The 27,401-nt window shown below is 38.5% G+C and overlaps 1 protein-coding gene and 1 long non-coding RNA gene across 3 annotated transcripts; one reads left to right on the forward strand and one right to left on the reverse strand.

Moving 5' to 3' along the window:
- The first annotated feature begins 342 nt into the window (after nt 1-342).
- On the forward strand, nt 343-26,002 carry dnajc5ga (DnaJ (Hsp40) homolog, subfamily C, member 5 gamma a). The gene is made up of 7 exons (XM_085382497.1): nt 343-523; nt 16,644-16,771; nt 20,206-20,419; nt 21,655-21,811; nt 23,536-23,714; nt 24,575-24,618; nt 25,429-26,002. Exons 2-5 carry the CDS (start codon nt 16,653-16,655, stop codon nt 23,709-23,711), a joined length of 666 nt encoding a protein of 221 aa, XP_085238623.1. The 5' UTR covers nt 343-523; nt 16,644-16,652; the 3' UTR covers nt 23,712-23,714; nt 24,575-24,618; nt 25,429-26,002.
- LOC146652657 (uncharacterized) lies at nt 12,408-15,956 on the reverse strand. 2 transcript variants are annotated; one of them, XR_014907626.1, is made up of 5 exons: nt 15,938-15,956; nt 15,454-15,517; nt 14,925-15,077; nt 14,474-14,563; nt 12,408-13,899 (listed from the first exon to the last, which is right to left on the reverse strand). It is a non-coding gene; the product is annotated as an uncharacterized LOC146652657 (long non-coding RNA). The 2 variants fall into 2 exon arrangements; XR_014907625.1 differs by lacking the exon at nt 15,938-15,956 and having other exon boundaries at nt 15,454-15,584.
- Nucleotides 26,003-27,401: the final 1,399 nt, after the last annotated feature.

Consider the following 27,401-nt stretch of genomic DNA (forward strand, 5'->3'; position numbering starts at 1 on the left):
TTGTAGTGAGCTCTGCTGCTGTTGTAACCACAGTTTGATGAAAATACGTTCTCTGGATGATGACTTTCTAACATATGAAAGGGAAAATCAATCAGCATTCCTGTAAGAAAAAAACTAAAGGCCATGTTCTTTTATTTAACTTTGGACACATTATAAATGCTTTGCTTCTGGAAACGAATCTAAAATGGGAAGCTTGTTTAGAATCACAGTTTGGTGCTTCACTACTAAGTATCTGATTGTCGCCCCCTGGTGCTTCGGCGGCTGAGTGTACCCATTTCTTGTGCTACGGGATGTGGAGCGTCTCTCCTACATCGGCTCTGGCAAAACTGAGCAACTTCTTCCTTCATTTCCTGGAAGGAGGAGCCATACACGAAGCAGCAGAAACCCGCCGGCTACAGTGGGCTGCTAGCGGGCAAACGGCACCGTGATTCCGACCGTTAATTGGGAGTTAAGAGCCTAACTCGGATGCCTCTATGATCCAGCTAACCGTACAGCGAGATATACAGAGTTCAGTTTGCACAAGGTAAGGCGTTTGGGGGCACTAAATTAGCTAGCGTGAGGTTAGCTAACCGTGGGTAGGTGTCACGGTCACGTACACCAAACCCCATTCAAAAATCTGTCAATTTAAGGTTCGCCCTAGTCTGTTAACCCCACCATGAAGCTCATCTATAACGAGTTAGTTTAGTCGGCAGCGAGATATATTTCGATGCCGACTGATTGAAAATTTGAGAATTTGCTCTGCAGTCGAAATAAACCCTGTTTGTTTGTTTTTTTTTTACTAAAAAAAAAGTGCAATCAAAATGAAAAGTCTAGTGAAAATTCTCCTAATTTTAAATTTGATTTTACCATTTAAATGTACTATAGATGGAGGCTGGTCTATCGCCATGTCCAATGCACATTGCCAGCTTTATGGTTGATTAATGCATATTTTTGGTGCATTTATTAATGAAATTATTTTCCATAAATTAAATGAATTTAGTGGTAGAATGATCTCCATAGAAGCAAGGCTAACTATTTGTCATCGCCACAGTGAGGAGGACGACAGGTTTATTTTTAGTTGATTAAGAAAGATGGAGACAAAATTAATGGCAGAATAAACCAAATAAAACAAGGTATCACGGATTTATGAATGGCGGGGTGTAAAATAGAAAGTAGTTCCCCATGTGCTGGGAGATTAGCAAAAGGGATTAGCGCTGCACAAGGACAAACAGACGACAACCACGCACCACTCCTTCCTTCATTACACCCTCATCTTTATCCTAACATGCCACAAAACCCATTTCTCTCAGGGGGCTGCCTGCTGTGGTTTTAAATTATGGTGGTGTAATAGTATTTAGGTTATTTTGACTCTACACATACATGAAAAATCAGAATCCGACAAAATTCAGGTTGTTTAGATTCAGAATTGATCTAATGACCCAATTAGGATAAAATACCATTTTCCTCTGCACTTACTCTCTCGAGAAGACCCTGCTTCACAGCCTACCTGTGAGACGGTTTGATCATTTCAGGTTTGACCTTCTGAAATGTGAGGATTTTCTGGTTTTCTCTGTTGCTGTAAAATAGAATAAGCTTGGTAAGACTGAGTAAATTGAAGATCTGGGTTAAATCCCTGCCCACGTGTGTCTGTTATGTGTAATCGTGTAAAGTAAGAACAACAACAAAAGAAACCGATCATCTACATGCATTTATTTTTTGGCATTTTATCAGAATTGAAAAAAAGAATAATGTTGTATTCATCTATAAATATTGGGAAGTACACAGATACAGGCAAGAATGGGGAAATAATTTTAGGTTTCCGTTAGATATTTGATTGTCTGTGCAGTTAAAGTAATTTAAAGACCTAGAATAGGTCCCACTCGTTTAAGATCTACGTTGTGTACATATAGATTGTTGTGCCCTGCATTCAACATCACAGGAACACCTTACATAATCTCTCACTAAGGGAATACTGATATTATTCCCTGTCTTGCTTCATCACCTCAAATGTGAGGGTTATCTGGTTTTCTCCAATGTTGTAAACTAACTATTGGACGAGGCTTAGCTCTTGTCTTATTTATTAGTGTGGATACTGATTAAGCATCCACAGTATTAAGATCCTAATCTTTCTTATTATATTTCTCTTTGTAATATAAATATTCTCTATATTTGATTAGAAGGCTGTATTCTTCCTGCCCTTAACCTCTACAGGTTTGTTTAAATATGTAAGTCAAGGCCCTGGATTAGACCTCTACTTATTCTCTTTAGACTAAGAAGATTTGAGTTTGTATTTTGATGACAACAGCAAGATGACTGAGTTTTGACATATGAATGAGAAGAAAATTTCTTTTGTCATACATAGCAGAAGTACCATTAGATGGATTCATAAATTAACAATAATCTCAATGATTGAGCTGCTAACTTAAACAGTATCTCATGCATTGATGTTAAATACTCTGAGGTGCACAGTAACACTCATGGTAGTGCTGGCTGTTGTCCTGTTTCTGTGAGCTGTACAGCTGTTCTTTTTTCCCCATAGTAGAAGCTTGGATGCATTCGACCATACATAAAGACAGCTGCTCGTTTGTAGCAGCAGTTGATGTTTGAGGCTGGATTACCAACCAACCAAGCAAATATCCTGAGGCCTTGAAGGTTTACTATATATCACTTAATTTAATTTGACATATTTTATCTACTTTAATAGCCATCATATGACCCTGATCTTAATGGAGAGGACTGGCTCAGTTGTTTTAAGGCAGCTTTAGTTGTTGTTGTTGTTGTTGTTGTTTCTGTAGGTCAAGTAGTGAACACCCAAAAACTTGAAAATAATGACAAACAACAGTTATTTTAAGACTCAATGCCACTGTCAGATTTTTTTTCCCCCTTTCAAATCTATAATCATTTAAAAGGTCAATTATCATATTTCCCTTCTCTTCTCCACCCTGTCCTGCACTCAGAAACCTAAAAATCTCACTCATCAAGGGGTAGTGACGTGTGATTGAGATGTTGTTGCACAGTGTGCATATCCTGTATGTTCCTCTTTTCAAACTCTAATAATGGACATAATTGACAAAATTAACTTGATTTTATTTCAGAATAACCTGAAGCTACTGACTAAACCCGTTAGCTGAGGTTGAAGAATGAAAAAGCCAAAGATTGTTTCCTTAAGTATACAAAGTAACAGTGGTGTTGTCTGTCAGTTGCTCAGCTGGTTGGTTGAGAGAGTTTGACTTGGGAAAAACAGGGGCAGAAGCGATCAGACATGATTAAGGTCCTTTACAATGACCTTAAACACACTTAAGGGCAGTAGCTCTTTTGAATCTAGCTGATTTGTCAGTTGAATCAAAATGAAAGGCTCTGCAAATTTGAAAAGAAAAAGAAAAGTTTTCAAATTTGTTACAGACTTTAGGGTGAAGCATTTAGCTTGCTTTTGGGGCCACAATCTTCTCCATCAGCTTCCCACAACAAGATGGTCAAAGTTCAAGTTGCAATATAATAAGATGCAGTAGGCCCCAGTTGTAGACATACTGCATATAAAAGTATGCACCTTTTAAGAGCAGCTGCAGTACTGCATACCAGGAGTGTAACTGTTTATATTCAGTATTGTGTAATAATGAACTCTCTGTTACACTGAATTTCCAGCAGTGTGTCAGAGATCCGTTAAACTGTGTGGCAGGGCGACTGCTTCGATTACATAGTTATCATGTTACACACCTTTAAAAGCCACAGTTATTTTCAACAACAAAGACGTCTATTTTAAACCCAGCAGTGTTGCAGACTGTCTGAAGAGCTGCTGTCCTCACTGATCGAGGACTTTTTAGGGAGTTTTTGCTTGCAGTTCTCACATGATTCTCTTCACTTGTGGTTTTTGACAAACACTCCATTCTTAAGGAATAGAAAAGCTTAGTTCAGCTGGAGCAAAGCAGAAGTCAGATGCCTTTGTTCTTTACTAATAATAACGTTCAGAAAATGATCATTTAAGTACTCCTACATATGGATCTGTGCTCAAAAATATCACCAGTAGAAATGTGCTTGTAAGTACCCTTAAAATTGAATTATGTCAATTCTCAGTTATATCAGTGGTGATAAGTACTGTTAAATATGGATTTTTTCATAGCCTGCTTCTGTCTCTTTAAGTTGCTGTTTTAGGCGCTGGTACATTTGTCAGTATTATTATAAATGTATATTTTATTAACTGCCTTTTGGCAGAGCCTTCAGTTTGTGTGGCGAGAGCTCCCAGTTCGTATTCAGGAGACAGACACCCTCTCTACTTTTATGACTAAGCTTAAAACTTTCCTTTTTGATAAAGCGTATTGTTAGGGCTGGATCAGGTGACCCTGAATCCTCTCTTAGTTACACTGCCTATGGCATCTTAAGAAGAATAATTCATCTCAGTTTTTTCCCAATACGAGGAAAAGCTGTTGTAGCAGGTCTTCTTGGGCTTATAGTCCAAGAAATGAATGTAAAATTGCAGGAAAAAGTACTGGAAGCTTTCCACACATTATCCCGTAACAAGCAGGATATTTAAAAAATTTTTTAATTTTAAGCTGTAGAATAAGTGCACGAAATTAAAATTCTCTAACATTCAATGGTTAATCTACAGTTGAAAAAAGTAACGTAAAATTTTATTTATATAGCACCTTTCAAGAATAAAATCACAAAGTGCTTCACAGAAGCTAAAACATAAAAACAAAAATCAACCAAAAGCAAGTTTAAGAAGATCAGTTTTTAGCTGTTTTTCAAAGCCTGAGCCTGAGTCCACAGGTCTCAGGCTCAATGGGAGAGCGTTCAAAAGTCTGTGGCCACAGTTACGAAAGCTCTGTCACCTTTTGTTTTCAACCTCATGTGCTGGACAACCAGCAAGCCCTGATCACATGACCTCAGGGACCTGCTGGGGATGTAAGGATGTAAAAGATCGCTGATGTATGTTGGTGCTTGTCCATGCAGAGCCCTAAATGTCAAAATATTTTTTGAGGCGACTGAGGTCCTTCAACATCTGCCAGAAAATGCTGAGGATTTTCTATGAGTCTGTGGTGGCCAGTGCGATCCTCTATGCTGTTGCATGCTGGGGGAGCAGGCTGAGGGTCGCAGATGCCAACAGACTTAATAAACTGATCCGTAAGGCCAGCAATGTTGTGGGGATGGAGCTGGACTCCCTCAAGGTGGTGTCGGAGAGGCGGATGCTGTCCAAGATAAAGACAATGTTGGATAACACCTCCCACCCACTCCATGACATGTTGGTCAGTCACAGGAGCTCGTTCAGTGAGAGACTGAGATTACCGAAAAGCACCACTGAACGACACAGGAAATCATTCCTGCCTGTGGCCATCTCCCTGTACAACGCATCCACTTAACACACTGTTTGCTGCTACAACTACACATGTTTCTTTTCCAAATATTTATTTATAAGTGACTTATGTATGTATGTATGTATATATATATGTATATATTGTACTATTCTTAGTTAGCGTATTGTCTGTCTTGTCTTAATGTTGGTTTAAAATGGAGCACTGTAACAAAAAATAATTTCCCCCAGGGATCAATAAAGTATTCTGATTCTGATTCTGATTAAAACACCTCTTTTTCTGTGATTCAGTGGTTAGTCTGTGACTGACTTTGTATATTGTGCCGGGCTGTGGTTACGATGGTTAAAGTGGCTTTATCGTAACCATTTAGTATGTCTGCATGTAATTCACTGAGGGTTTTTTTTTTTTTTCTCCCATGCATCATTAATCGCAGCTTTTGTCTTACAATTTTTATATGTTACAAGTACAAAAGAGCATCTTTTTAATCTCAGTTGTTTTATTGCTTATTTGCTGGATGTACTCATTTGTTAAAGGCCTAGTGTTGACCACAGAAAGAGGCTTACTGTCACAGTATAGCCGTTTGTGAAAAACCTCTGTGTGCAACTGATGGTTAAAATAAAACATTTCAATTCATTCAGATTTTTTGTGTTCAAAGTAGAAAAATAAATATTGAATGGTCGATTTGAATGTGTATACCAGCGCAATTCTAGGCACTATATAGTTGAAAATAACATTTGTTTATAGAGGTTATTTAAACATATCATGATTTAAATATTGTGTATTGCGATATAGCCTAAAAAAATTGCGATATTAGATTTTCCTCATATTGCCCAGCTCTAGTTGGAATTCTGCTGCTTCACAGGGCTGTCAACCTATCTTGCTTATTTACATCTATTTGAATCTTCCCGTCTCAAAAAGATAGAGGCTCTGCAGCCCTGATTAGTGGAAGGTGGTGTTGTAGGTTAATATTATTTTACACGAGTAGATTCATCATCTAGCATTTCTGGCAAAAAACAAACATCAAGCAGCAAGGTTTGATTGTCTAGTTGACTGTTCAGGCTCATTTCTACCACAAACCTTGTGTTTTTGGCTGAAAGTGTCTCATTTTGTCAGCTAGACCTGTGTAAAACCCATTCACTTACTTTCTCTCCCTCTGATCTGACACTGTCTCAGCAAAAAGCCTCAAACAAATGGTGGTTAAACTTTGATAAATATCTTCCCTTTAAAAGGCTCATTGTCTAATGCTTGGCAGTGACTCCTTTCTCTTTCCTGTGTTTCCAGCTTTTGTACTCCTGTTGGTTCATTTTCATATTGTCGTTTCATATTGGCGAGCTCCATTTGCATACATGCTGGGCGGATTTCTAAAGTCTGCACCACAAAGACTGCAGTTGGCTAATTAACCTAATAGACCTGGCTGAGTGGGTCTCGATCGATTGCTTCGCTGCGAGTTGCAGTTTGATCAAAGCGTAGTACATTTCCTCAGAGCAGTTTGGTGATCACAAAGGATTATTTTAGGAATATTGAAGGCTTGTCTGTGTAAATGCTGCCCCTCCTGCCTGCATGCCTGCCCCTTGTTTTGTGCACCATGTTTCGAGATGTATTTACATCAGCTCTCTTGGCTTCAGCAGTAACGCCATCTGGGCCTGCAGAGCTTCCATCACAGAGGAAAAATTGTCCTTTTTGAACTCTTATTTGGAGGGTTTATTTCAGTCAAAAGCCTTACTGGATTTTGTCTTTTTTTCCAGTCTCCAGTGTGCATTTTTAGCACAACCCAGTTATTATGTTATTGCTGCAGCTATCAATAGATCTGTATAATATTTTGGATATTATTATTATTATTATTATTATTATTATTCTTCAAATAGATTTTTCTTTAGATTAGATGCACTGTTGTCATTGTGCTTAGCACAGGTACAAAGCCACTGAGCATCATTCTGACATAAGTGCTGGGATTGTTCAGATGAGTCATGGCAACGTGGATCGCTGTGGTGATGGTGTCCTCTGTTGACCTGTTGGTGCAGTAGGCAAACTGATGGAGGTCCAAAGTGGTGGATATACAGAAAGTGGGAAAGAACACAAACGCTTACTTGTAAATGGAAAGTCAGACTGTAAGAAGAATTAACAAATGCTTTGTAATAAAAGGGTGATAAACATACTTTGTTATGCAATATGTGAGAGTCCTCCAGCGGTACAGTCTGGCAGACAATACGGTGGTTGTCACGTGTGCTCATTATGACACTTCTGCTTATCGACTCAGGAGTTCATTCTAAGATGTATCCTTCTGTACAGATTTATTTTATACAGTGAAATATAAATGCCATTTATTTTATTTTATTTTATTTTCTTTAATTGAATGTGTTATCAGTGTTATCCTGCAGAGACACTCCTACCAGAGCAAGGTAATTTCCTAAATCAGCCAGCTGTGAATCCACTGAGCTGAGAGAACTTGAGTTTCACATTCATGAGCTGCAATTTTTCCAAAAATACTCAGAAATATGTTTTGTCTGCTCTGTGTTTATATAAACTCTAAAGTGACCTAAATCTGTTGATCTGACTGAATCGGGAACCAAGTGAATAAAATATGCTACCTTTAAGTGCCATCTGTTAAAATTGCAAATCCACATGAGCAGTGTGAAGCCAATTATTTTGTTCTCACATCAGGGCGCTCTTAACTATCTGGATGAGAACGCAATATCAACAAAGTTGTTTTCGCTCACTGGTTTTGAGCTAGAGTTTGAATTGAATTTGATCTTTTTCCCTCTTGTTAAATGCAAAATTAACATTGAACTGTAGATTTGATAAAAGAAGAAAAGGCTTTTCTTTGAAGGACACCCACAGAAACACAAGATGTTTTTCTTGCAGTTAAACATTTTCTTGCCATTAAATGGCACAAAATGAGGTTTAAGTGCAGTTCAGGTTCAACGTGTGAATATATTCCAGGGTTCCTGTATATGTTAAAGGCAGAGAGTCAATGTTTGCTTATCTGATATGCAGCTCTGTTATGTCTGACCATTTCATTAGCTTTGTTTTGTTTTTCAGACCAGTGAATTAAGGGGCTGGACCAAAGCCCAGTATAACATAAATAAGGATAACTTTAATCTTTGATTCATGCAAAGTAGAGCAGGGCGATATGGCCAAAAATATTTATCACGATATATACCGTATTTCCCGGACTACAAAGCGCACCTGAATATTAGCCGCACAAGCTAAAATCAGGGGAAAATCCTGTTTTGTACATACATTAGCCGCACCTGACTAAAAGCCGCAGGTGTTTCAATATTGACTTATCATATGTAAGAGAATATGCACAAAGCGAATTGTCAGGAAAGAGATGGCTGTTTGGAGACACATCCCTTTTATTAATATTTTGAAAAACAAGTTATGGGTACATATTTGCATAACTTTTTAGGTATATGTACAAGTAGCGGTAATTACAAGTAGGAAACATGTACTGTGCTTCATAAATGAGTAACAAATGTAGTACATAACAATAACCTAGGGCACACCAGAAAAATAGATTGGACTACCTTTTAGGCTCAGGTGCAGTGACACGGCTTTAACAAGAAGAAAAGTCAGTCATTCACCACCATCTTCCTGCGCACTAAAACCACCAAAGTCCTCTTCTCCAGTGTCGGATACGAACAGGCTCAGGATGGCTACGTTATCCACTCTCAGCTTCTTTCCTTTGTTGTCAGTGTCAGAGTCGAACACCCTCTGAAGGGCCGTGGCGGTGTCCTCCTCTCCATCATGCAGCAGTCCAGCCCTTCGAAATCCGTTGGTGATCATGGATGTTTTCACACTTTTCCACGCTGTCAGATTCCACCGGTTGAGTTGGGCATAACTTGCTTTTCGCACGTTTATCGCCGCACATCATCCACGACTCCCGCTGAACGTGTAGCGCTACTTTGAAGTTTGTTTTTCGCGCTACTTGTACGGCACTATGTTGCCTGGCGGATGGACATGTGACCAACATACCACTCTTGAACCCGATACTGTGTGTCTGATGACATGCCCTTCCGCCAGGCAACGTAGTGCCGTACAACACTGGAACAAACAAAACAAATCGTCTTACGATATCACAAAAATCATGGACAATCCATAGAAAAGCCACACCTGACTAAAAGCCGCAGGGTTCAAAGCTGGTGCAAAAAGTAGCGGCTTATAGCCCGACAATTACGGTATTTGAAAATTTGCAATAACGATATAACTGACGATATAATTGATGCGAGACAAAATACAACTCCACAACATTACTAGCGCAAAAAGACATCCTTCCATTTATTTTCACTTAAACAAGAAGCTGGTTTTTATGTACATTAAAGCTTTATAAAAAATTAACAGTGCAAATGCAAATTCCTTGCTGAAAGTTTAACCAAAAGGCATTTCCAGTAGAAATGGGCCTGACATATCCTGAGCATAACCATGTATAATATCCACTGAAGTTAAAAAGAGGTGCTTTGCAACATTAAACTGCAATGTGCAGTACGTATTTTTCGGACCATAAGGTACATGGGATTATAAGGCACATTAAGCGAAACAAAGCAGTCAGATAAATCAAACTTTATTAAACTCATTCTTCTTGCTTCCGCCACTTCTGTACCATTGATTCATTAATGAATGAATTCTGCTCTATTTCCATGTTGTTGCAGTATATTAATGACTAACCTCGTATTGTGGATGGATTATCTCAGTTGTTCTCCTGACTGAAGTTTGGTCCATTTACAGCATCCTGCCATGCGATTGCATTTGTCTCTAACTATCAGGAACTTTAACGTTAACTTTTATAAGTGGAAAAGTGTTAGTGTTCATCCTCCAGCTTCACTGTTTATGTTATGCTAACATAGCTGTGTCGCTAGCGATCACGTAGCACATCATTATATACCAGCTAGCCCAACTTCAGTAACTTTACAAACATCACTGCTGTTTAGTTTCCTGTCTTCATTTATGTTGGACGTGATAGCAGAGCTGTACGTTTGAATTTTTCCAGAAATCTCTGTCAGAACATGCAATATCATGCTTAGGTAACTAGCGAAACTAGCGAGCTAACTTCCGCTAGCTTCCTGCTAACTTCTAACTCCGTTAAATGTAGTAAATTTTGTTTTCATGGATGCCTGGAAGTTAAACTTCATAGTTACACCTGGTAAAGCAGCAATGCTGATCGTTTCATTAAAGATGAAAGAATTTAGACAGTTTTAACTCCCAGTGATGCTGCAGTGTTGTTTGACCTGAAAAAGACGAAGTTTAGGACCCAGATTACTCCCAGATTTAAGAGCATCTTAGTCCGACAAATACGACAATAACGACGGCCGCTTGCATGTTCTGCAAAAAAATGTGCTTTGTCGTGTATCAGACGGACAAACACCAAACCAGTTCCACATCACTGAAGTTGCACCATTTTTACAAACCAATTCTGGTTCATCTGTTTCACTCAACAATCGGCCATGTGCGTATGAAAACAAAGGCACTGCGCATGCGCGTTTTACTCATATTCTATCGCGATAATTAATTTTCCTATCGTTGCCTAACATTATACCGGTATTACCGTGAACGGTATAATATGGCCCAGCCCTAATGCAAAGCTACTCTAGTCCAGGACTAAAACAAAAATAAGATATGGAGCAAGAAATAAGCATAGTAGATCCCGCTTAATTATAATCACTTCAAAAACATGTTTCAGTTTGCACAATTAAATGAGGGGAACTAGTTAATTCTTACAGACATTACTCAGAATGGTACAATATTGATAAAGTTAATATCTGAGTTCATATATTAATGGCACAGAACTTTGTAATGGTTAGATGACATAACAAAAGCCCCATTCACAAATCTGTAGTGTTAGCTGTGATCTCTCTAATTAGTAACTGTTACATATTCATCTAAATTTAATCCTTTTGCAAATCTGCTTCGTCTGTAATGAGTAGAATAAAAATCCCAAAGGCAAAGTGTGCCAGATGGAAAAATTAATCCTGTGTGAATACATCTCTTAGTTGTGTTTCATTTTTGTGTTAATTATTTACTGTCAAGGATTCCTTGGATTCAGGATGTAGAATTACAAGGGTTACAGTTAAACGCTTATGACAGTCGATTGGTTTGTTGCACATATCTGTGCAGTTGTCTTGCTGGCCTCTGACCAGAACGTTGGCCCTGTCTGACATGGACTTGGACGGGTAATCTGTGAGATCAGCAAAATGTAATCTTCTTTAGTCAATGACCTGGGTGGCATTATTCGTGTGGCTCAGTATGACTCAATGTGAGTGTATTTGTGTACGCGTACAGTAATCGTAGTTCATCAGAAATCCATTTTGTATGGAGTAATTGTGAAACACTAACTCTCTGCTTCTAAATACTTGTGTGATTCATTGCCTCCATAAAGGAGGCTTCTCCTACTCTCTTCTCAGTGGTTTGCATACTCAGGGTTGCTAGTATCATGTTATACCCTTTTCTCTAAACATTTCTCTGCATTTTCACTGAAGGAGGCGGAGAGGACAAAAATAACTGCATTTGCCTCGAAGATGTGCACAACAAAAGCTGTCTTAAAAAGACAGGATTTGCCCAGAAGGTGCAATAGAACTAATTACTGTCAAGTTTAAGCTGATTTGTGAAGCTTGTTGCAGAAAGTTATTTTCAAATCTAGCAGTGTTACAGCAACGTCATCATTGGTGGTTAATGAAGGGTGTTTTTGGAGACGGCCATCGTGATGTGCCACGTTGGCATGTGAAATGCAGCACTGAGCTTTTTACTATTGTGATCTTAGCTTATTGAAACTAGAAGACATGAGGACAGGCTGAGAAATGGGAGAACTGGTCAATCGAAAGCAACTAATGCTACACAGATCCTGTGTAACATGCAACTGTACATCTGCAACTTGTGCAGTCACCGTTGCTTGTTATTAGAAAGCATACACTATATTCCCTATTTTACTTAGTCTTTAAGTAAATATGTGGCTCTTTAGCTGGTAGATGTTCCAGTATGTTCACCAGAGCTTGGCCAACTACGTCAGTTTGTCTTTTTAGTCTACATTGGGTTTTTAAAGCTGTTATTTGTTCACTGTTGGAGAAAATTGCATTTGAAGTACACTGAAAAAAATATGTTGTTGGATTTACTTAATTCAATGGTGGACATTTGTTGCACACAGATGTTTTGCTTTGGCAGCAACTTAAACAATTGAGTTAAATTAACACAATTTATTCATGTTCAATAAACCTGTGCAATTTGTGTTGATAAAATGTGACTTAAACATGTTTTGATGAAGTAATTTGAGCTCTTGAAATATTTTAATCCTTCACAATTTTCTCACTTTATCCCAACACCATTCAATAACTTTTACCCAATACTACTTGGTCACTTAAATACTACATGTTATCTTCAAATTACATTTTGCTATTATATTCTAGTATCAAATACACAATTTTCAAATGGAGGCCTTATAACAGATTATATTGTCCTCTTCCAAGATGGTTGCTGGCATCCACCAGTAACCTTTCAAAACAAAATGTCTAATTTCACTGCATTGACAGTAGGTAAAGAATTAAACTGACATTACTCCACTACTGAATCTACATAAATCAACAGTTAAATAATGTCAGTTCTTCCGTGTTCTCTGGAATCAATCACAGCAAAGAAATTAGACTCTTTCTTTTGAAAAATGTTGGGAAAGAACAAATCAAAACATTCTATTTAAGGCCTCTGACGTCAAGATTCAGTTAAACAACAATTATAACTAAACAATTTGAGGTAATGTTAGTTTCCATTAACATTAAATTAGGTTACTGAATTGGCAAACACCTTCCTATTAACATTACCCATTTTACCCCAATAACTAAAGAAATTAGCACTTGCAGGTCAAAACCTTTATTCAAGAGATGCAAAAATAACATTGATACAGTGACTGTCAAAAATTACAGCACTGATCATACTGTGACATCTTGGTTCAAAACAGCACACTTAGAAATATTCAACGTTCCTTACTTCAACTGAATGAAACTGAAAATACCATTTCACACGGCCCATATGGGATATTTAGACTGCATAACTGTTCATGCTACATCTCTTCACTAGTAAAAGAAAGAAAAAAATACAAAGAGAAATTTAAAAATGCTGCCAAACAGAAAACTTGTACAGAGCAAAAGGAAAAACAAACAACAACAACAACAAAAAAACGGCTCGTCCTCATGGCAGTTGCAGTGTATATAAAAATGAACCCTGCGATCTGTTCCTGGAATTGAGCTTCAAAAATGCAGCAGAACAAGTGTGAGATTTAAATGTCTTCTCACCTAGAGCTGGTCACCTCACATGCATAACAGTGAGCTTTCGTTGCAGGAGCAGTTTTGTCTTAGTTGTGAACTTTTCTTGAGAGCTGAGTTGCTTCCAACTCCATTACCACCCTTTGAATCACCTCAAAAGTGTAGCAGAGTTGTGATGGGTAACTCATATTGAAGGAATAAAAAAGGTCCAAACAGCATGGCTACTGCAAAGGTCACGTTATCCAGATCTTGAAGAACTACTATACCCTCGATGATGATGCCAACATCAGAAAAGTCATTGCCTGGTGCATCCTCTGGAGACAGATGTTCATTGTGGTTTTCTCAATCTGTGCAGTGGCCTCAGTCAAGTCCTGGTTAAACACAAAACATTTTTTTAAGATTCCCTTTTAAACTCATCTCTTTTGAATCTACCAGTTCTAATGTTAGAGTAATTTAAACCAATGCAAGCAACATAGTAAATAGCTATAGCCAAAGAGTGGCCTGCCATGCTGCCATTCATGGTCTAACAGAGTTTCTAAGAGAGGGTGAAAAACATAATTTTACATTAGTTTTTGTTAGAAAGACACCGGCCCATCAGAAATCCAGGTTTTGTCACTCAGAAGATGTTAGAATTTAGACTTTCAGCCCCACAATTTGGTTAGCTGTTGGTCTTTTTTTTTTTTTCAAACAAAAGCTAATGTAAATATTGGTGGGATTTTCCTTTGTTCACTAGAATGACAAATTTAAAGTTTTTTCACACTGATGTGACCCCTAATACAGGGGTGGGGCCTCAAGGGCCGGTGGCCGAGTTCACTACTAGGCCTCATGTGAACTTCAAATTATTAAAGAGGACTACTGGTCCTAACCAGTCCAATGAGGATCAAGTGGATAACTAAATGCATTTTTAAATGTTGCAAAGCCACAATCTACTCATAAAACACTCACCATGAACTCCTGCACCAAGATGTTGCAATTGTCTTTCACACAGATGCGGAGCACTTTGATGAGGGACTCCCTTCGAGCATTAATGTCATCCTAAAGTATTATAACAAAGAAAACAGAGATTTGTGAACTTTTCAGTAGCACAGAAGAAAATGATCCCAGACAAAAACTTAAACCAGTCAACATGCAACACCAGCATCTACAAAGCAATATCAAAAGTTCCTGTTTGACATCAACTTTATGGATATATAGTTTCCAGAACATTTATTTTTTTAAAAAGATCAATTTTTCTCAGTGGGCCAGTAAATGCATGACGAAAATTATGGCATCCTTTCGGTGGAATCAGTACTCACAGGTAATAGTTGACTGTTTCAATGGATGCAGCATAAAAATCTTTTACTGACCTAATGCAATACATATACACTTTGTAGTTAAAGAATTTTAAAGTTCTTACTGTCATTATGGCAGCTACATCCTTTAGCTTTGTGCCCTGTTCCCCCGATCACTTTGCAAACACTTTCAGCAGACTGTCAGAGAGAAACTCAGCTCCGTCAGAAACCTTGACTGTAAAGGCATGGTTGGGATGCACTGGAATGCTGCATTTCATCTGAAATGACATAAAATTATTTTGAAATAACAGCAGGCACTGTGCTTGGTTAATAATCAGTAATGTTTTGTTGAATAAAAACTGTGTTTCCAGATCTTATGGGATTAAAAAAATCCAAAGATGTTTATTTCTGATTTGCAACCCAAGAACCCACAAGTTACAACCTCATTTTAGTTCAAGTGTGCATTAATGTGAGTCCAGTAATCACCTTTCTGACAATACATACAGGTATAAGTTAAACCTATGGCAGATTTTGGATTTCTCAGTTGTATTAATAGGGTGGTCTATTTGAGTATGCATGCACCTAATAATTATAAAAAACCTATTATAATTAAGTTACAGAAACCTTAAGCGAAAATAGAATATACTTTCTTACCATAACACCTTGAACCCACAATCCATCAGCTGACTCCTGGTGAAATGCAGAATAGATGTGGTCTCTCAATGTGCATCAACAAAAACAAAAACAAAAACAAAAGGACAGCAGGTGAGGGCAGGAGGGGTAGGGATGTAAGCTAGCATAATACCGCTGATGATATTAGCTAAAGCTGTTCAATGTCCAAAATCTCACTAACACCACGGTGCAGTAAATACACAATGTAACTGAAGAGTCAGTTGACAAATCTATTCACACAGAAAACCAAATTATGTTATGAGTGCCTCGCAATTAGGTTTAATGTGATATTACGGCTCTTGTGCCAAAGACAAATTCAAATGAAAAAGCGCCAATTCTTTGACAACAGATAAAACAGCAAATAAGCTAACGGCTCTTTTTTAGCATGTTACATGGCGGCACTTTAGACGTTTAACTACATTTGGCTGAAATATGGTAAACATTAATTCAAAAAATCAAGACATACCAAAAAACGTAGAGTTGGCTGCTTGACTTGACTGAGATGGATGCATTTTTTAAACCACGATCCAAAGCCCGCGAGATGAAATCACGCGTGGTTTCACGAGATTTAACGTTGCTATCTTATTGACTTACTTCACCTGAACATGATATGAACAATTTAATACACCCTTTCTGCATATCATGTAGTTTTTACACTATATAGTTACATTTATCTTTAAAACATGAGGCAATTGTGTTAAATACATGCAAGATGCTTACATAAATCCAAGAGATGGCCAGTCCCTTTTTTTCAGTGTAAGCACTGTAGTGAACCGAAACAGTAAAGGTCAGACGTAAACTTGAGGTATGCTGAACAACAGTAGAGAGGCAGACAAGGAACCAGGAAGTAAGTCAAACCGAGGGTGTTATGATTATGTTTTGTTTTTTGTTTTTTTTGTAGTACTATTTATTTTGTCTGGTGTGTCCTTATTTTCTTTGGTATATTAAACAGCTGATTTATGTCTCCCTATTGTAGTGAAAAGTGAAAAACAGTATCTTTTTCTTTACTTCTTCTTTATTTACACCACCTCTGCCTTGGTGAACCTCACCTTCTGCACTACTTTGGTAATTAACACTGGCCTGAGTATTTAGATTCTTTAAATAAATCATTTGAATTCTGAGCTTTTTATGTATCAGCGCCTCCTAATAAGTTTGATCTCTTTTAATTACAGAGGTGAGCCATGGCTGAACCAAACTCCTCCCGCCCCCAAAGGAAGATGTCCACCTCTGGGGAGAGTGTGTACAAGGTGCTAGGTCTGGAGAAAGGAGCGTCTGCAGAGGAAATCAAGAAAGCGTACAGGTAAGCTGGACTTTAGTTACTTCTCTTTATTAAAGTTCTTTTTGTTGTTTTGCCCATATTCTTAATTTTGGACCGTTAGAGTGGCTTTGCATTAGGGCTGCCACAAACGATTATTTTGATAGTCGACTAGTAGGGCTGGGCCATATTATACCGTTCACGGTAATACCGGTATAATGTTAGGCAACGATAGGAAAATGAAATATCGCGATAGAATATGAGTAAAACGCGCATGCGCAGTGCCTTTGTTTTCATACGCACATGGCCGATTGTTGAGTGAAACAGATGAACCAGAATTGGTTTGTAAAAATGGTGCAACTTCAGTGATGTGGAACTGGTTTGGTGTTTGTCCGTCTGATACATGACAAAGCACATTTTTTTGCAGAACATGCAAGCGGCCGTTGTTATTGTCATATTTGTCGGACTAAGATGCTCTTAAATCTGGGAGTAATCTGGGTCCTAAACTCCGTATGCTTCAGGTCAAACGACACTGCAGCATCACTTAGAGTTAAAAACTGTCTAAATTCTTTCATCTTTAATAAAACAATCAGCATTGCTGCTTTACCAGGTGTAATTATGAAGTTTAACTTCCAGGCATCCATGAAAACAGAATTTATTACATTTAACGGAGTTAGAAGTTAGCAGGAAGCTAGCGGAAGTTAGCTCGCTAGTTTCGCTAGTTACCTAAGCATGATATAGCATGTTCTGACTGAGAGATTTCTGAAAAAATTCAAACTTACAGCTCTGCTATCACTTCCAACATAAATGAAGACAGGAAACTAAACAGCAGTGACGTTTGTAGGGTTACTGAAGTTGGGCTAGTTGGTATATAATGATGTGCTACGTGATCGCTAGCGACATAGCTATATTAGCATAACATAAACAGTGAAGCTGGAGGACGAACACTAACACTTTTCCACTTATAAAAGTTAACGTGAAGGTTCTTCATGGTTAGAGACAAATGCAATCGCATGGCAGGATGCTGTAAACGGACCAAACTTCAGTCAGGAGAACAACTGAGATAATCCATCCACAATGCGAGGTTAGTCATTAATATACTGCAACAACATGGGAATAGAGCAGCTGCCAGAGAATTCAACATTAATGAATCAATGGTACAGAAGTGGCGGAAGCAAGAAGAATGAGTTTAATAAAGTTTGATTTATCTGACTGCTTTGTTTCGCTTAATGTGCCTTATAATCCCGTGCACCTTATGGTCCGAAAAATGCGTACTGCACACTGCAGTTTAATGTTGCAAAGCACCTCTTTTTAACTTCAGTGGATATTATACATGGTTATGCTCAGGATATGTCAGCCCATTTCTACTGGAAATGCCTTTTGGTTAAACTTTCAGCAAGGAATTTGCATTTGCACTGTTACATTTTTATAAAGCTTTAATGTACATAAAAACCAGCTTCTTGTTTAAGTGAAAATAAATGGAAGGTTGTATTTTGCGCTAGTAATGTTGTGGAGTTGTATTTTGTCTCGCATCAATTATATCGTCGGTTATATCGTTATCGCAAATTTTCAAATATATATCGTGATAAATATTTTTGGCCATATCGCCCTGCTCTATCGACTAGTCACCGATTATTTTTGCGATTAGTCGACTAATCAGGTCATGCATCCATTAGACGTAAAACCTACAGCTTATTGCACCAGCATGCATCTGCTCTTATATAACTATCATTAGCTTACAGCTTTAAGTGTTTTGCGTATGTGCTAACTAAAAATGAAGACAAGATGATTTTTTAATTTTTAATGAAATTTGCAGATTGTTTCTGTGAAGTTTAATAAACTCCTTGATATCTAAAATATAACAGGACACCGGTGTATATTCTCGAGCATCTCACACTTCTGATGACCAGTTGTATGCTTGACGTTTATTCAGCTGTGTAAAAACTATAACTTGAATCTCAGCCAAACTGATTTACTCAGGAACAAATAAAATACTAAAAAAAGCCAAACAATAACATTTTAAGTTATCTAAGTGACTCATATACGTTTAACCTGAGCAGCGAAAGACGGCGGTGGGTTTGACAACGATTTGCCGGGAGTCCGGTGTTCTCACGGGCTCTAGTGAGCCTTGAACCCGGGCTAGGTATCGAGCTGGTGGGTAACAGACGTCTCTGAAAACGTCGAAGCGCTTTTGAAAATATGAGATGTCTTGATAAACTGAGCAGATATTTGAGGTTTACACAGCTACATTCTCGCCTGAAAATGTGTTAAACGTTTATTTTGTGACCCAGAAAGAATAATAAGAGTAAAATTAAAACTAACTAGCTGCCGCCATTGTTGGAAACTAAGCAGGGCCGCACTATAAATTCTGGGACACAGCTTCTTCTTCAGGGTTTAACGGTTGGCATCCTTGTACATGCAGTGCTGCCATCTTCTGTTTCAGTCCGTTATTACACTCTTAAATCCTACTACTCATTCCTGCGTCTTTTGGGATCTTACAAAGCTTCAAACGACGCGTTGACTATTAAATTGGTCATCGACGATTTTGATAGTTGACGTAATCGTGACTAGTCGACTAATCGTGGCAGCCCTACTTTGCATGACTCACAAATTACAGCTCCCAAGTTTCTTTGTCTGCAAACAGAAGGTTTGAACAGCAGGTGGATTCTGTGCTACTACTCTGTTCAAATGTGTTATTTGTGTCCCTGATAGTGTTTACTCATAAGCTGCCAGATAACTAAAGTGCTGTTCAGAAATATTTCTTTACAAGTTGTCTGTTAATTCTGTCTGTAAAAGTGCAGACGACTGACATGAAAACATTTCAAATGATATCTGTAATGCATTTACTTAAGATTCTTCAGACACTTCAGATTCTTATAATTCAGGAAATAAATAGGGAAAGTGCAAATTGATTAGCTGCCTCAAAATCACAGTTAAAGCTTTAATTTTACTTTCATGGAAGAAACAAATAATACTGCTGCTTGTTTAATGTAGTTTCATGTGTGGGATAGACTTGTGACATTATAGAGTTTTTATTTATTTATTTTTTTAACAGTTTGAAAGTTTCCAGAATCCAAGCTGACATGTTGACATTCCACCTTCTTTGCAGTTTATAACAGTTTACAATCGTTTATAATTTTCACTAAGGTATTTAACGTTATAGTTACGGCTACAACTATTGGATATTATGATTAGTTCCATGGTCAGGCTATTTTCATCAGTTTTAGATAGGAGTACAGTATACAGTCTGCAATATAATGTGAAAAAGATTAAGCCGGTCATTAGAGTTGAAAGTGGTGGAAAATAATATGGTTGTAATTTTATGTGTATGTAATTTTAAACCATGACATCCTGGGCTTGAGCCTGTGAGGGAACCATGTGATATTTCTTCCTCACTCACACTTGCAGCAGATTCTTTCTGGCACATTTGGAGCAGACGATCAATAATTTTGTTGATCTTTTCCTTTCTCTCCTGACAGAAAACTAGCACTGAAGTACCACCCGGACAAGAACCCAGACAACCCAGAGGCAGCGGAGAAGTTTAAGGAGATCAACAATGCGAACTCAATTTTAAATGATGAGAACAAGAGGAAGATTTACGACGAATATGGCTCCATGGGCCTTTATGTGTCCGAACAGTTTGGAGAGGAGAGCGTCAAGTACTACTTTCTCATGTCCAAATGGTGGTTTAAGGTTGGTGTGTTTGTGTTTTTGTGTGCTATCTCTGACTTCTAAACTGTTTTCAAACATTCTCGAAATTATCCTAAAGAGCTTTGTCTCAGAATACAAAGGTCCTTAACCTGACAGCCCACTGGTGCACATAGGCTCAATGTCCAATTAAGCCTATGTGAGAGTAAAGAAATGTATGTCCTGACTTATACGTGCTCTTCTAAGGCAGCACACATCTGTAGTTGGCTACTTCCTGTGAAATGTGCAGACCTGATTCTCCCAGCATTGTCCCAACAACCCAGCCGTGTGTGAAAGTGGCTCAGCTGGATTTACTAAATATATTTGACCATTTTGGGACAAAATGGTTTATGCCTTTATTTGGTAATGTGCAGTGTACTTCAAAAATATAAGTTAATGTGTACTTAGTGGTGCATATTGTAACAGCAACATATTGTTAATGCAGTTCAAGGTCTGTGTATTAGAAGTCTGGTAGAATAAACTGATCTGCTGTTTGTGTTAAACAGGATTATTTTTGCTTTTATAATAATCTGTAACTGTTAACTGAGCTAATAGGTATTTTTTTAGAGCAAAGTGATCAGGTTTATAAAGGAGTTTCACGCTTGACTAATTTCCCAGCAGCCCGTGCTTTACCAGGCTGATTCCTGATTGGTGGCACTTTTTTTTTCTTTCTTTTTTCTTTTTTCTAATCATGGCTACAGATCATAGTAGGCTAGATCAATCTTTGTAGCGTGAGTACAATATGAAACGTGATCTGGTGTTTTCTTGCTGGTGTGAGCTGTCACCCTCTGCGTCTGCAGAAATGCACCATTTCCATCTGTGCCTCATAGTCAGTGTTTAGGGATGGATAACAGTACAGTGAGTGCGAACATAACTGCAGTGAATGCTGGCTTTGTGAGGCTCGTAATGTGGTTTTACAGTCCCTGCGCTCAAAAGATGTTCTGTGCCTCTAAAATCCATTTAGGGAAATTACAAATTAAACATTTTTGGGGAGGGTTTTTTTTTCCTTTCTTTCTTTATGTGATTGTCTTAGATGAATTATGATTGTTACACATTCATGAGTCTTGAATATGGTGACAGAAGCACTGACTGTGCAAAATGACATCTGTAATCTGTTTATAAAGGATTGGATGAAATCCTCACTGTTTGCTGTCAATAATTTGTTGGAGATTAAGATTAAAGTTCTTTTAGATCCTCTGTGTCATATGGCTAAAAATCTGTTTGCATGTTAATCCCTGTAGGGTCTGGTGCTGTGCTGTACATTATTCACTTGCTGCTGCTGTTGCTGCTGCTGCTGTTTCTGCTGCGGGAAGTGCAAACCTCCAGATGACGATGAAAACTACCAGTACGTCAACCCCGAAGACCTGGAGGCCCAGATCAAAGCAGATCAGGACGGAGGTAAGAAAAATCATAATCCAAGGTTATTTAACACTGTTACTGGTACCTTTGGAAACATCTTGCAAGTGTTTAATTATAGTTCAGTTGAAACCCAAATAAGATCATTAAAAAATGATGGATTTGGTTGACGTCGCAGGGTCAGTGGATTAGACTATGAAGTCTTTTTCACAAGGACAACCACTCACCAGCCAAACCCCCACAGGCCACAGCCTCCACTGTGTGAGGCCTGTGGGCGTAGTTAGGGCGGCAGTATTTAGAAAACTAGCATGCCTCAGGAGGCAGCCACAAAGGGAATGGGCAAAGTTATTGAGGGCTGACGGGTGACAACCAACTGACGCTGTCAGCCACTGCCAAAAGCAGACCACGCAAGACAAACGAGTGTGCGCTGGTGGGCTTTTACTTCCTCTGGTGTGATTATTTGTTGGCTACAATCTCTCTTTCCATCATTTCGGCTCAAGCTGAACAAAATGATAAATGACTTTCATTTATTTTCTCATCAGATTTGCGCTAAATTGTAATTTTTCATTTGTGATCAAGTCTGAATTGGTATTTGTGCATCCAATAGACAAAACAAAGTCATTTTTTAAATTTTTTTTTTACTTCCGTCATAGAGGCAAAAGACTGTAGCCACCAGTTATTAAATGTCAACCACTTTGATAAAGTCATCCAGTAAATGTGAGCCTGAGGCTGTGTGCGTGTGATGTGGAAAGTGGAATCAGTGCTTGTACAAATTTATTCTACACAGAATCATTATGACAAACATGAAAAAATTGTCAAGTTATTTTCTGCAGATTAATCTGCTGATGAGTCTAGTTTGTTTTATTTTTCATCCCCCTCCAGTTTAGTTGTGATCACTCTTGAAGAAATCTGTGACATGTGCTTTTCAGAAACTATTCAGAAGTGTTAATAAATGGAGTAAGACCTGAAGTAAACAGTGTGCAGAGACCAATAGTGCTGACAGCTCAAGCTTTGATTAGACTCCAGCCAGCTGGAGACACTCGGGTAGTCATTGCTGGTATATTTCTTTGAAGTCTGCTTGAAATTTGCCATCTGGGGCACGTACACAGTTGGTGCATTGTAATTTAAAGTCCTGCGGGGTCACAAGAAATTGGCCAACATACAGACATCCACACTGACCCAAGCAGGCTCACAGATGCAGAAAGTATAATCAAGACCTCAGAAAAGAAGGGAAAAAGGCATTTAATCACATTAAGTGACGTGGCAATGCCCATTTGTAGATCTGTTTAAAAAGAAATGCTGTAAATTCTACAAATATTTCTGTTGGATGTGGCTGTAGAGCACACTACAAACGCCTCTCCTGCGGCTCTGGCTCGTTTCATTAAAACTGTTAAACTGTTTCTTCATGATGTAGCCCTTTTCTTTCAGCAGGCCTGCTGAAGCGGGGACTTTTCTGTGTACACATTTTACAGAATGACCTGTGTCTTTGGTCGACTGTGTTAAAATCTGAACGTGTGATAAAGCTTCAAAGCATAACGAATGCATAAACTATAACATGCTGAGGTGTTTATTTCTTTATTTATTGCTTTTAAATTGAGCTTTTCTTTAAAAAAAATATTTTACTTCTTGCTTTCTAGAGTTTAAACACTAACTTTAATAAATAAATACAAAAATCAAAGTCAGCTCTAAGGTCTCTGTTGCATCATCAGTGGATTAAACATGCTCTTATGCTTCAGGATTCGTGTTTTCATGCTCCAATCCAACAGGTAACACAGTAATCATAGGCCAGCCTACATCTAATCTGGGTCCAGAAACCCCAGAAGGAAAGAGCATGCCCATCCCCCTGCCTATGCCAATGCCGCCACCTGAGCCCCAGTCGCCAACTTCAGTCAACCCAGTAGTGGAAGATAGACCTGGGGAGAGCGTACCAGATTTAAAATGACTTGTAAGAGCCACGTCTACTGCTTTTTAAAATTTTTTATTTTGTTTTATTTTTTTTTATGTGTCACGTTGTCATCCATCCATGTTGTCACGTAAACAAAGCCGTCTTGGCCCATCCTCACCCATCTTCACGCTCCATGTTGCATGTCCGCTGGCAGCACGCAGCTTCTGCTTACTCACTCATCCGTTTAAAAGAAAAAACTGCTCCTGCTGTCCACTTACCATCGTCATGCACATTCACTGCATCAGTCACTGTGTTGTTCTAGTCGTCTTGTACCTGCATGTCTCTTATTCCTTACCCGTGTCACATTAGGTGCTGTCATAACGTGAGCATGGTGATGTCGTGTTGGTGGCACTTTGTACAACATTGTTGTGTGCTCATTATTTCTGCTTGTTGTCAGATGATACGATTATGGGATATTTTTAGCATTTGTCCTGTGAAAAGAGAGGTCCAAATTAAGTTATTCAGATGGGATGTGGAGTGTTATATCACATTCACTGAAATGTGGACGTTAACTTTGCACAGCATTACATTTGTAAGATGGGGGAAAACAAACTGATGACCCTTTTGCCCTCTTGTAGTAGCTTTGTTCCCTTTGGCTAATTTATAGCTTGCTGTTTAAAACATAAAACTAGTTATATAGATAACTTGGATATTCTTGACGTAATTTCCAGGTCTGTTGTACGATAAGAAAGTTTTTAAAGGTAAGTTCCCCTAAAACCTACAGGTAAAATAAGAGGTTTGCTTTATCTTAGAATAAGACGAGGCCTTACAATAGGGCAGAAGAGTTATACCTTATTTATTTCATGCTCCGTATGTCAATGTTTGGCTTAATTTTGAAAGTGTGCCTTTGTCTTCTACAGGAAAGTGATGGTGTGGATAAGCCTCAACTAGCAAAAGCAGGAAGGTAAGATACAACGGATGATGATTTTAAAAGTGAAACTTGGAATATAAACAGTTGGTTTGAACATACTGAGAAAGTGGTCTGTGTAACTTAATTAGTGGTTGGGCAGACAAACAGCTTATTTTGTTCATTTCTCAGGGTCATTTTGATGTGGCTATTCTCAGTCATTAAATATTAACTTTTAATTCCTTGATCTACAGTACAGTGTTAAATCTACTGTGTGGGCTGTAGACCTGCTAATGTAGATGGATACTAGTTTTCTCTTGCTTTTGAAGTCTTTTTTTTTTTTCCCCTTCAGTAAAATATTTATTGGCTCCAATTCCAACATAAACATCTCAGTTTCACATGTGTTGGCAGAGCAGTGCAGACACACCAACACAAGTATTGAATCAAATGTCTGTAACAACAAGGATACCAATACTATAAATTAATTTAAATTGAATGTCTAGAGTTAGGATAACACTTTTGAATTAGGTGGAAGCTATGCACTGCTGTTATTGGCTATGCAAATAATAGCAGTGCATTATTTGCATAGCCAGAGCGTGGTTAGGTTTACGTTGTTAGATAAGGTGTTTGTATGTGTCCTACATACACAGTGGAAAAAATAAAATAAAATATGAAAAGCTCATTCTAAGCAACCTCATAGTTGGAATTTCACTTACTTGTCTCTGCAGCAGTATGTGCTAAGGTTGGATATACAGTTGCCAAGACTGGAATAAAAGACAGAAGCTTCTTGAAGTATGATTAAAGTTGTAATTAACCTGATATAACTATTTTTAATCTGATTTTGACTTCCTCTTTTTCCCCCTTCAGCCTTCTGCGCCCCTCTTATGACCCAGCCACATCTGACTGCTGCCAGCGACCCAGAGAGAAACCAGCCCGCTGTCACCAGCCAACCCACAGTTCAGGCCTGATCCACCCAGACCTACCCGAGCCACCAAACAAACCCTGCCAGGTGGGCACTGAAATGCTCCCGGCTCCCTTCATGGAACTTAAAATACGGAGAAGTATTCACGCAGATTAACCTACTAGATGCTACGAGCGTCATGGAGGATAATTTCAGGCCAGCTATTAAGACCACAAGCCATCCTCTAACAAGTCTCCTCTCTTCTTCCACCTTCACACATGTCCAGCCTGGGCTGGATGTTACCTTGATAGCAGTCCAGTTATCCAGGGCTAGGCTTAAAGTCCATCTCTTCTGGTCATTCCATTCTAACCAGTAAAGGTCTGACACTGGCCAGCAAAATTGCAAAAATGGGGACATGAGGGCCGAGAAAAAAAAAAAAAAAAGTCACGTAGAGGTGGCTTTGATTGTTTACCTGCTATCCAAACCGGGACTGGAACTTATTACCTTTTTTTTTCCTGTCACAATCTTAACCGCCTCCCATCATGTTGGACTCCATTGGTCACCAGCAGGAGCACTTATTTTCTGTTTTACCTCGTTAACCTGCCTAGGAGTTGCCCTCTGAAGAAACCCATACACGTTGGTGGTAAATTCATTGCCACTCTTTGTGTGTTCATATCAGTGGCAAGACAAGAACTACACATTTCTTCTTCTTCGTGAACAATCGCATTTAGTTAAATGTTGCATTGTCGTCCTCTAATGTCTCAAACTAGTCCCATCGATGGTTGTGTAAAAAAAATAAATAAATAAAAAATTAAAATAACCTTCAGAGGCGGCAGGAAGTCTAACAGATGCTTCACCATGTAAAAAGTTTTCAATCAGGACACTGTTACATTTCATTGCTTTAACAATAAATGTCTGAGCCTAATCTTTGAGCTTCAATCAGGAGTGGACTTGACGCTTCCACCCCGGCGCGCATGCAACTTGTACGGCTGCATGCCTCTTCTTGTACAGCACTGGAACTCACCTCAAACGACAAACATGGGACAATTGCTGAGCTTGCAGACATGCAAACTGTAAATGAACACGAGCCCTTATGACATCATGTGCCACCCTCAGCGGGGAAAAAATAAAAAGTACCCCCCCAATAATAATCTGCCGACTGAAATGGACAATTACAGATGCCATAGTCTTTTAACTAGAAATAACTTTCTGTTAGATTTACTTATTTTTTTTATATATATATTGCGGGGTTTTTTTTGTTTTGTTTTCTTTTTTGTGTTGCAGTCAGATTATTCGGTAGACCAAAGCCGACAGCTTCATGTAGCCCAGGCCGATAGTTTCTAGAAATGCCATTTGCTCTGTAAGCCACGGTTCAGATTGTCAAAGCTGTGTGTATATTATGCATTTCAGTCTATGCACCGTGTCAGACGGGTCTGTTGCCATTTTTCTTCTTTTATTGTACCTCTTACATTCAGAACTGCAGAAACCCTGAAAGTTACTTGATCTATGAACTCAGCTCCAGATTCACTAAGACTAGATTGCAGGGCAATCTCTTGATTTAATTGCACCACTATTGCTTTCTATTTGGGGATGCTTTGGACATTTATTTGCAGCCTTTAAAAAGAGTAATGAGCAAGCAATCAATCATCTTTACTGCAAATTTCAGGCACTCGCCCTTTAACTGCAGGACTGATCCATTCATTCCTGCATCCTTACTGATCTGTTCTTAGTTTCTGGGCAGGAAAGTCCTCCTTTATGTACTAACCTGACCCTGGCAGCGCTGTACCTTCAAGAATAATTGCAGCAGTGACTAAAAATACAAGCCCCAAATGCACTCACTGTTGTCTGTTATTTTGCAGAATCACCCAGGAATACTTTGTCTAAAGTAATTCAATGCATGAGCACGATTGATTAAATCTAACCTGAAGCATTCGGCTCT

The sequence above is a fragment of the Rhamphochromis longiceps genome, linkage group LG15, assembly GCF_057381845.1.
Source record: "Rhamphochromis longiceps isolate RC_006_pf linkage group LG15, R_longiceps_female_GT1.1, whole genome shotgun sequence".
NCBI classification, from domain to species: domain Eukaryota; kingdom Metazoa; phylum Chordata; class Actinopteri; order Cichliformes; family Cichlidae; genus Rhamphochromis; species Rhamphochromis longiceps.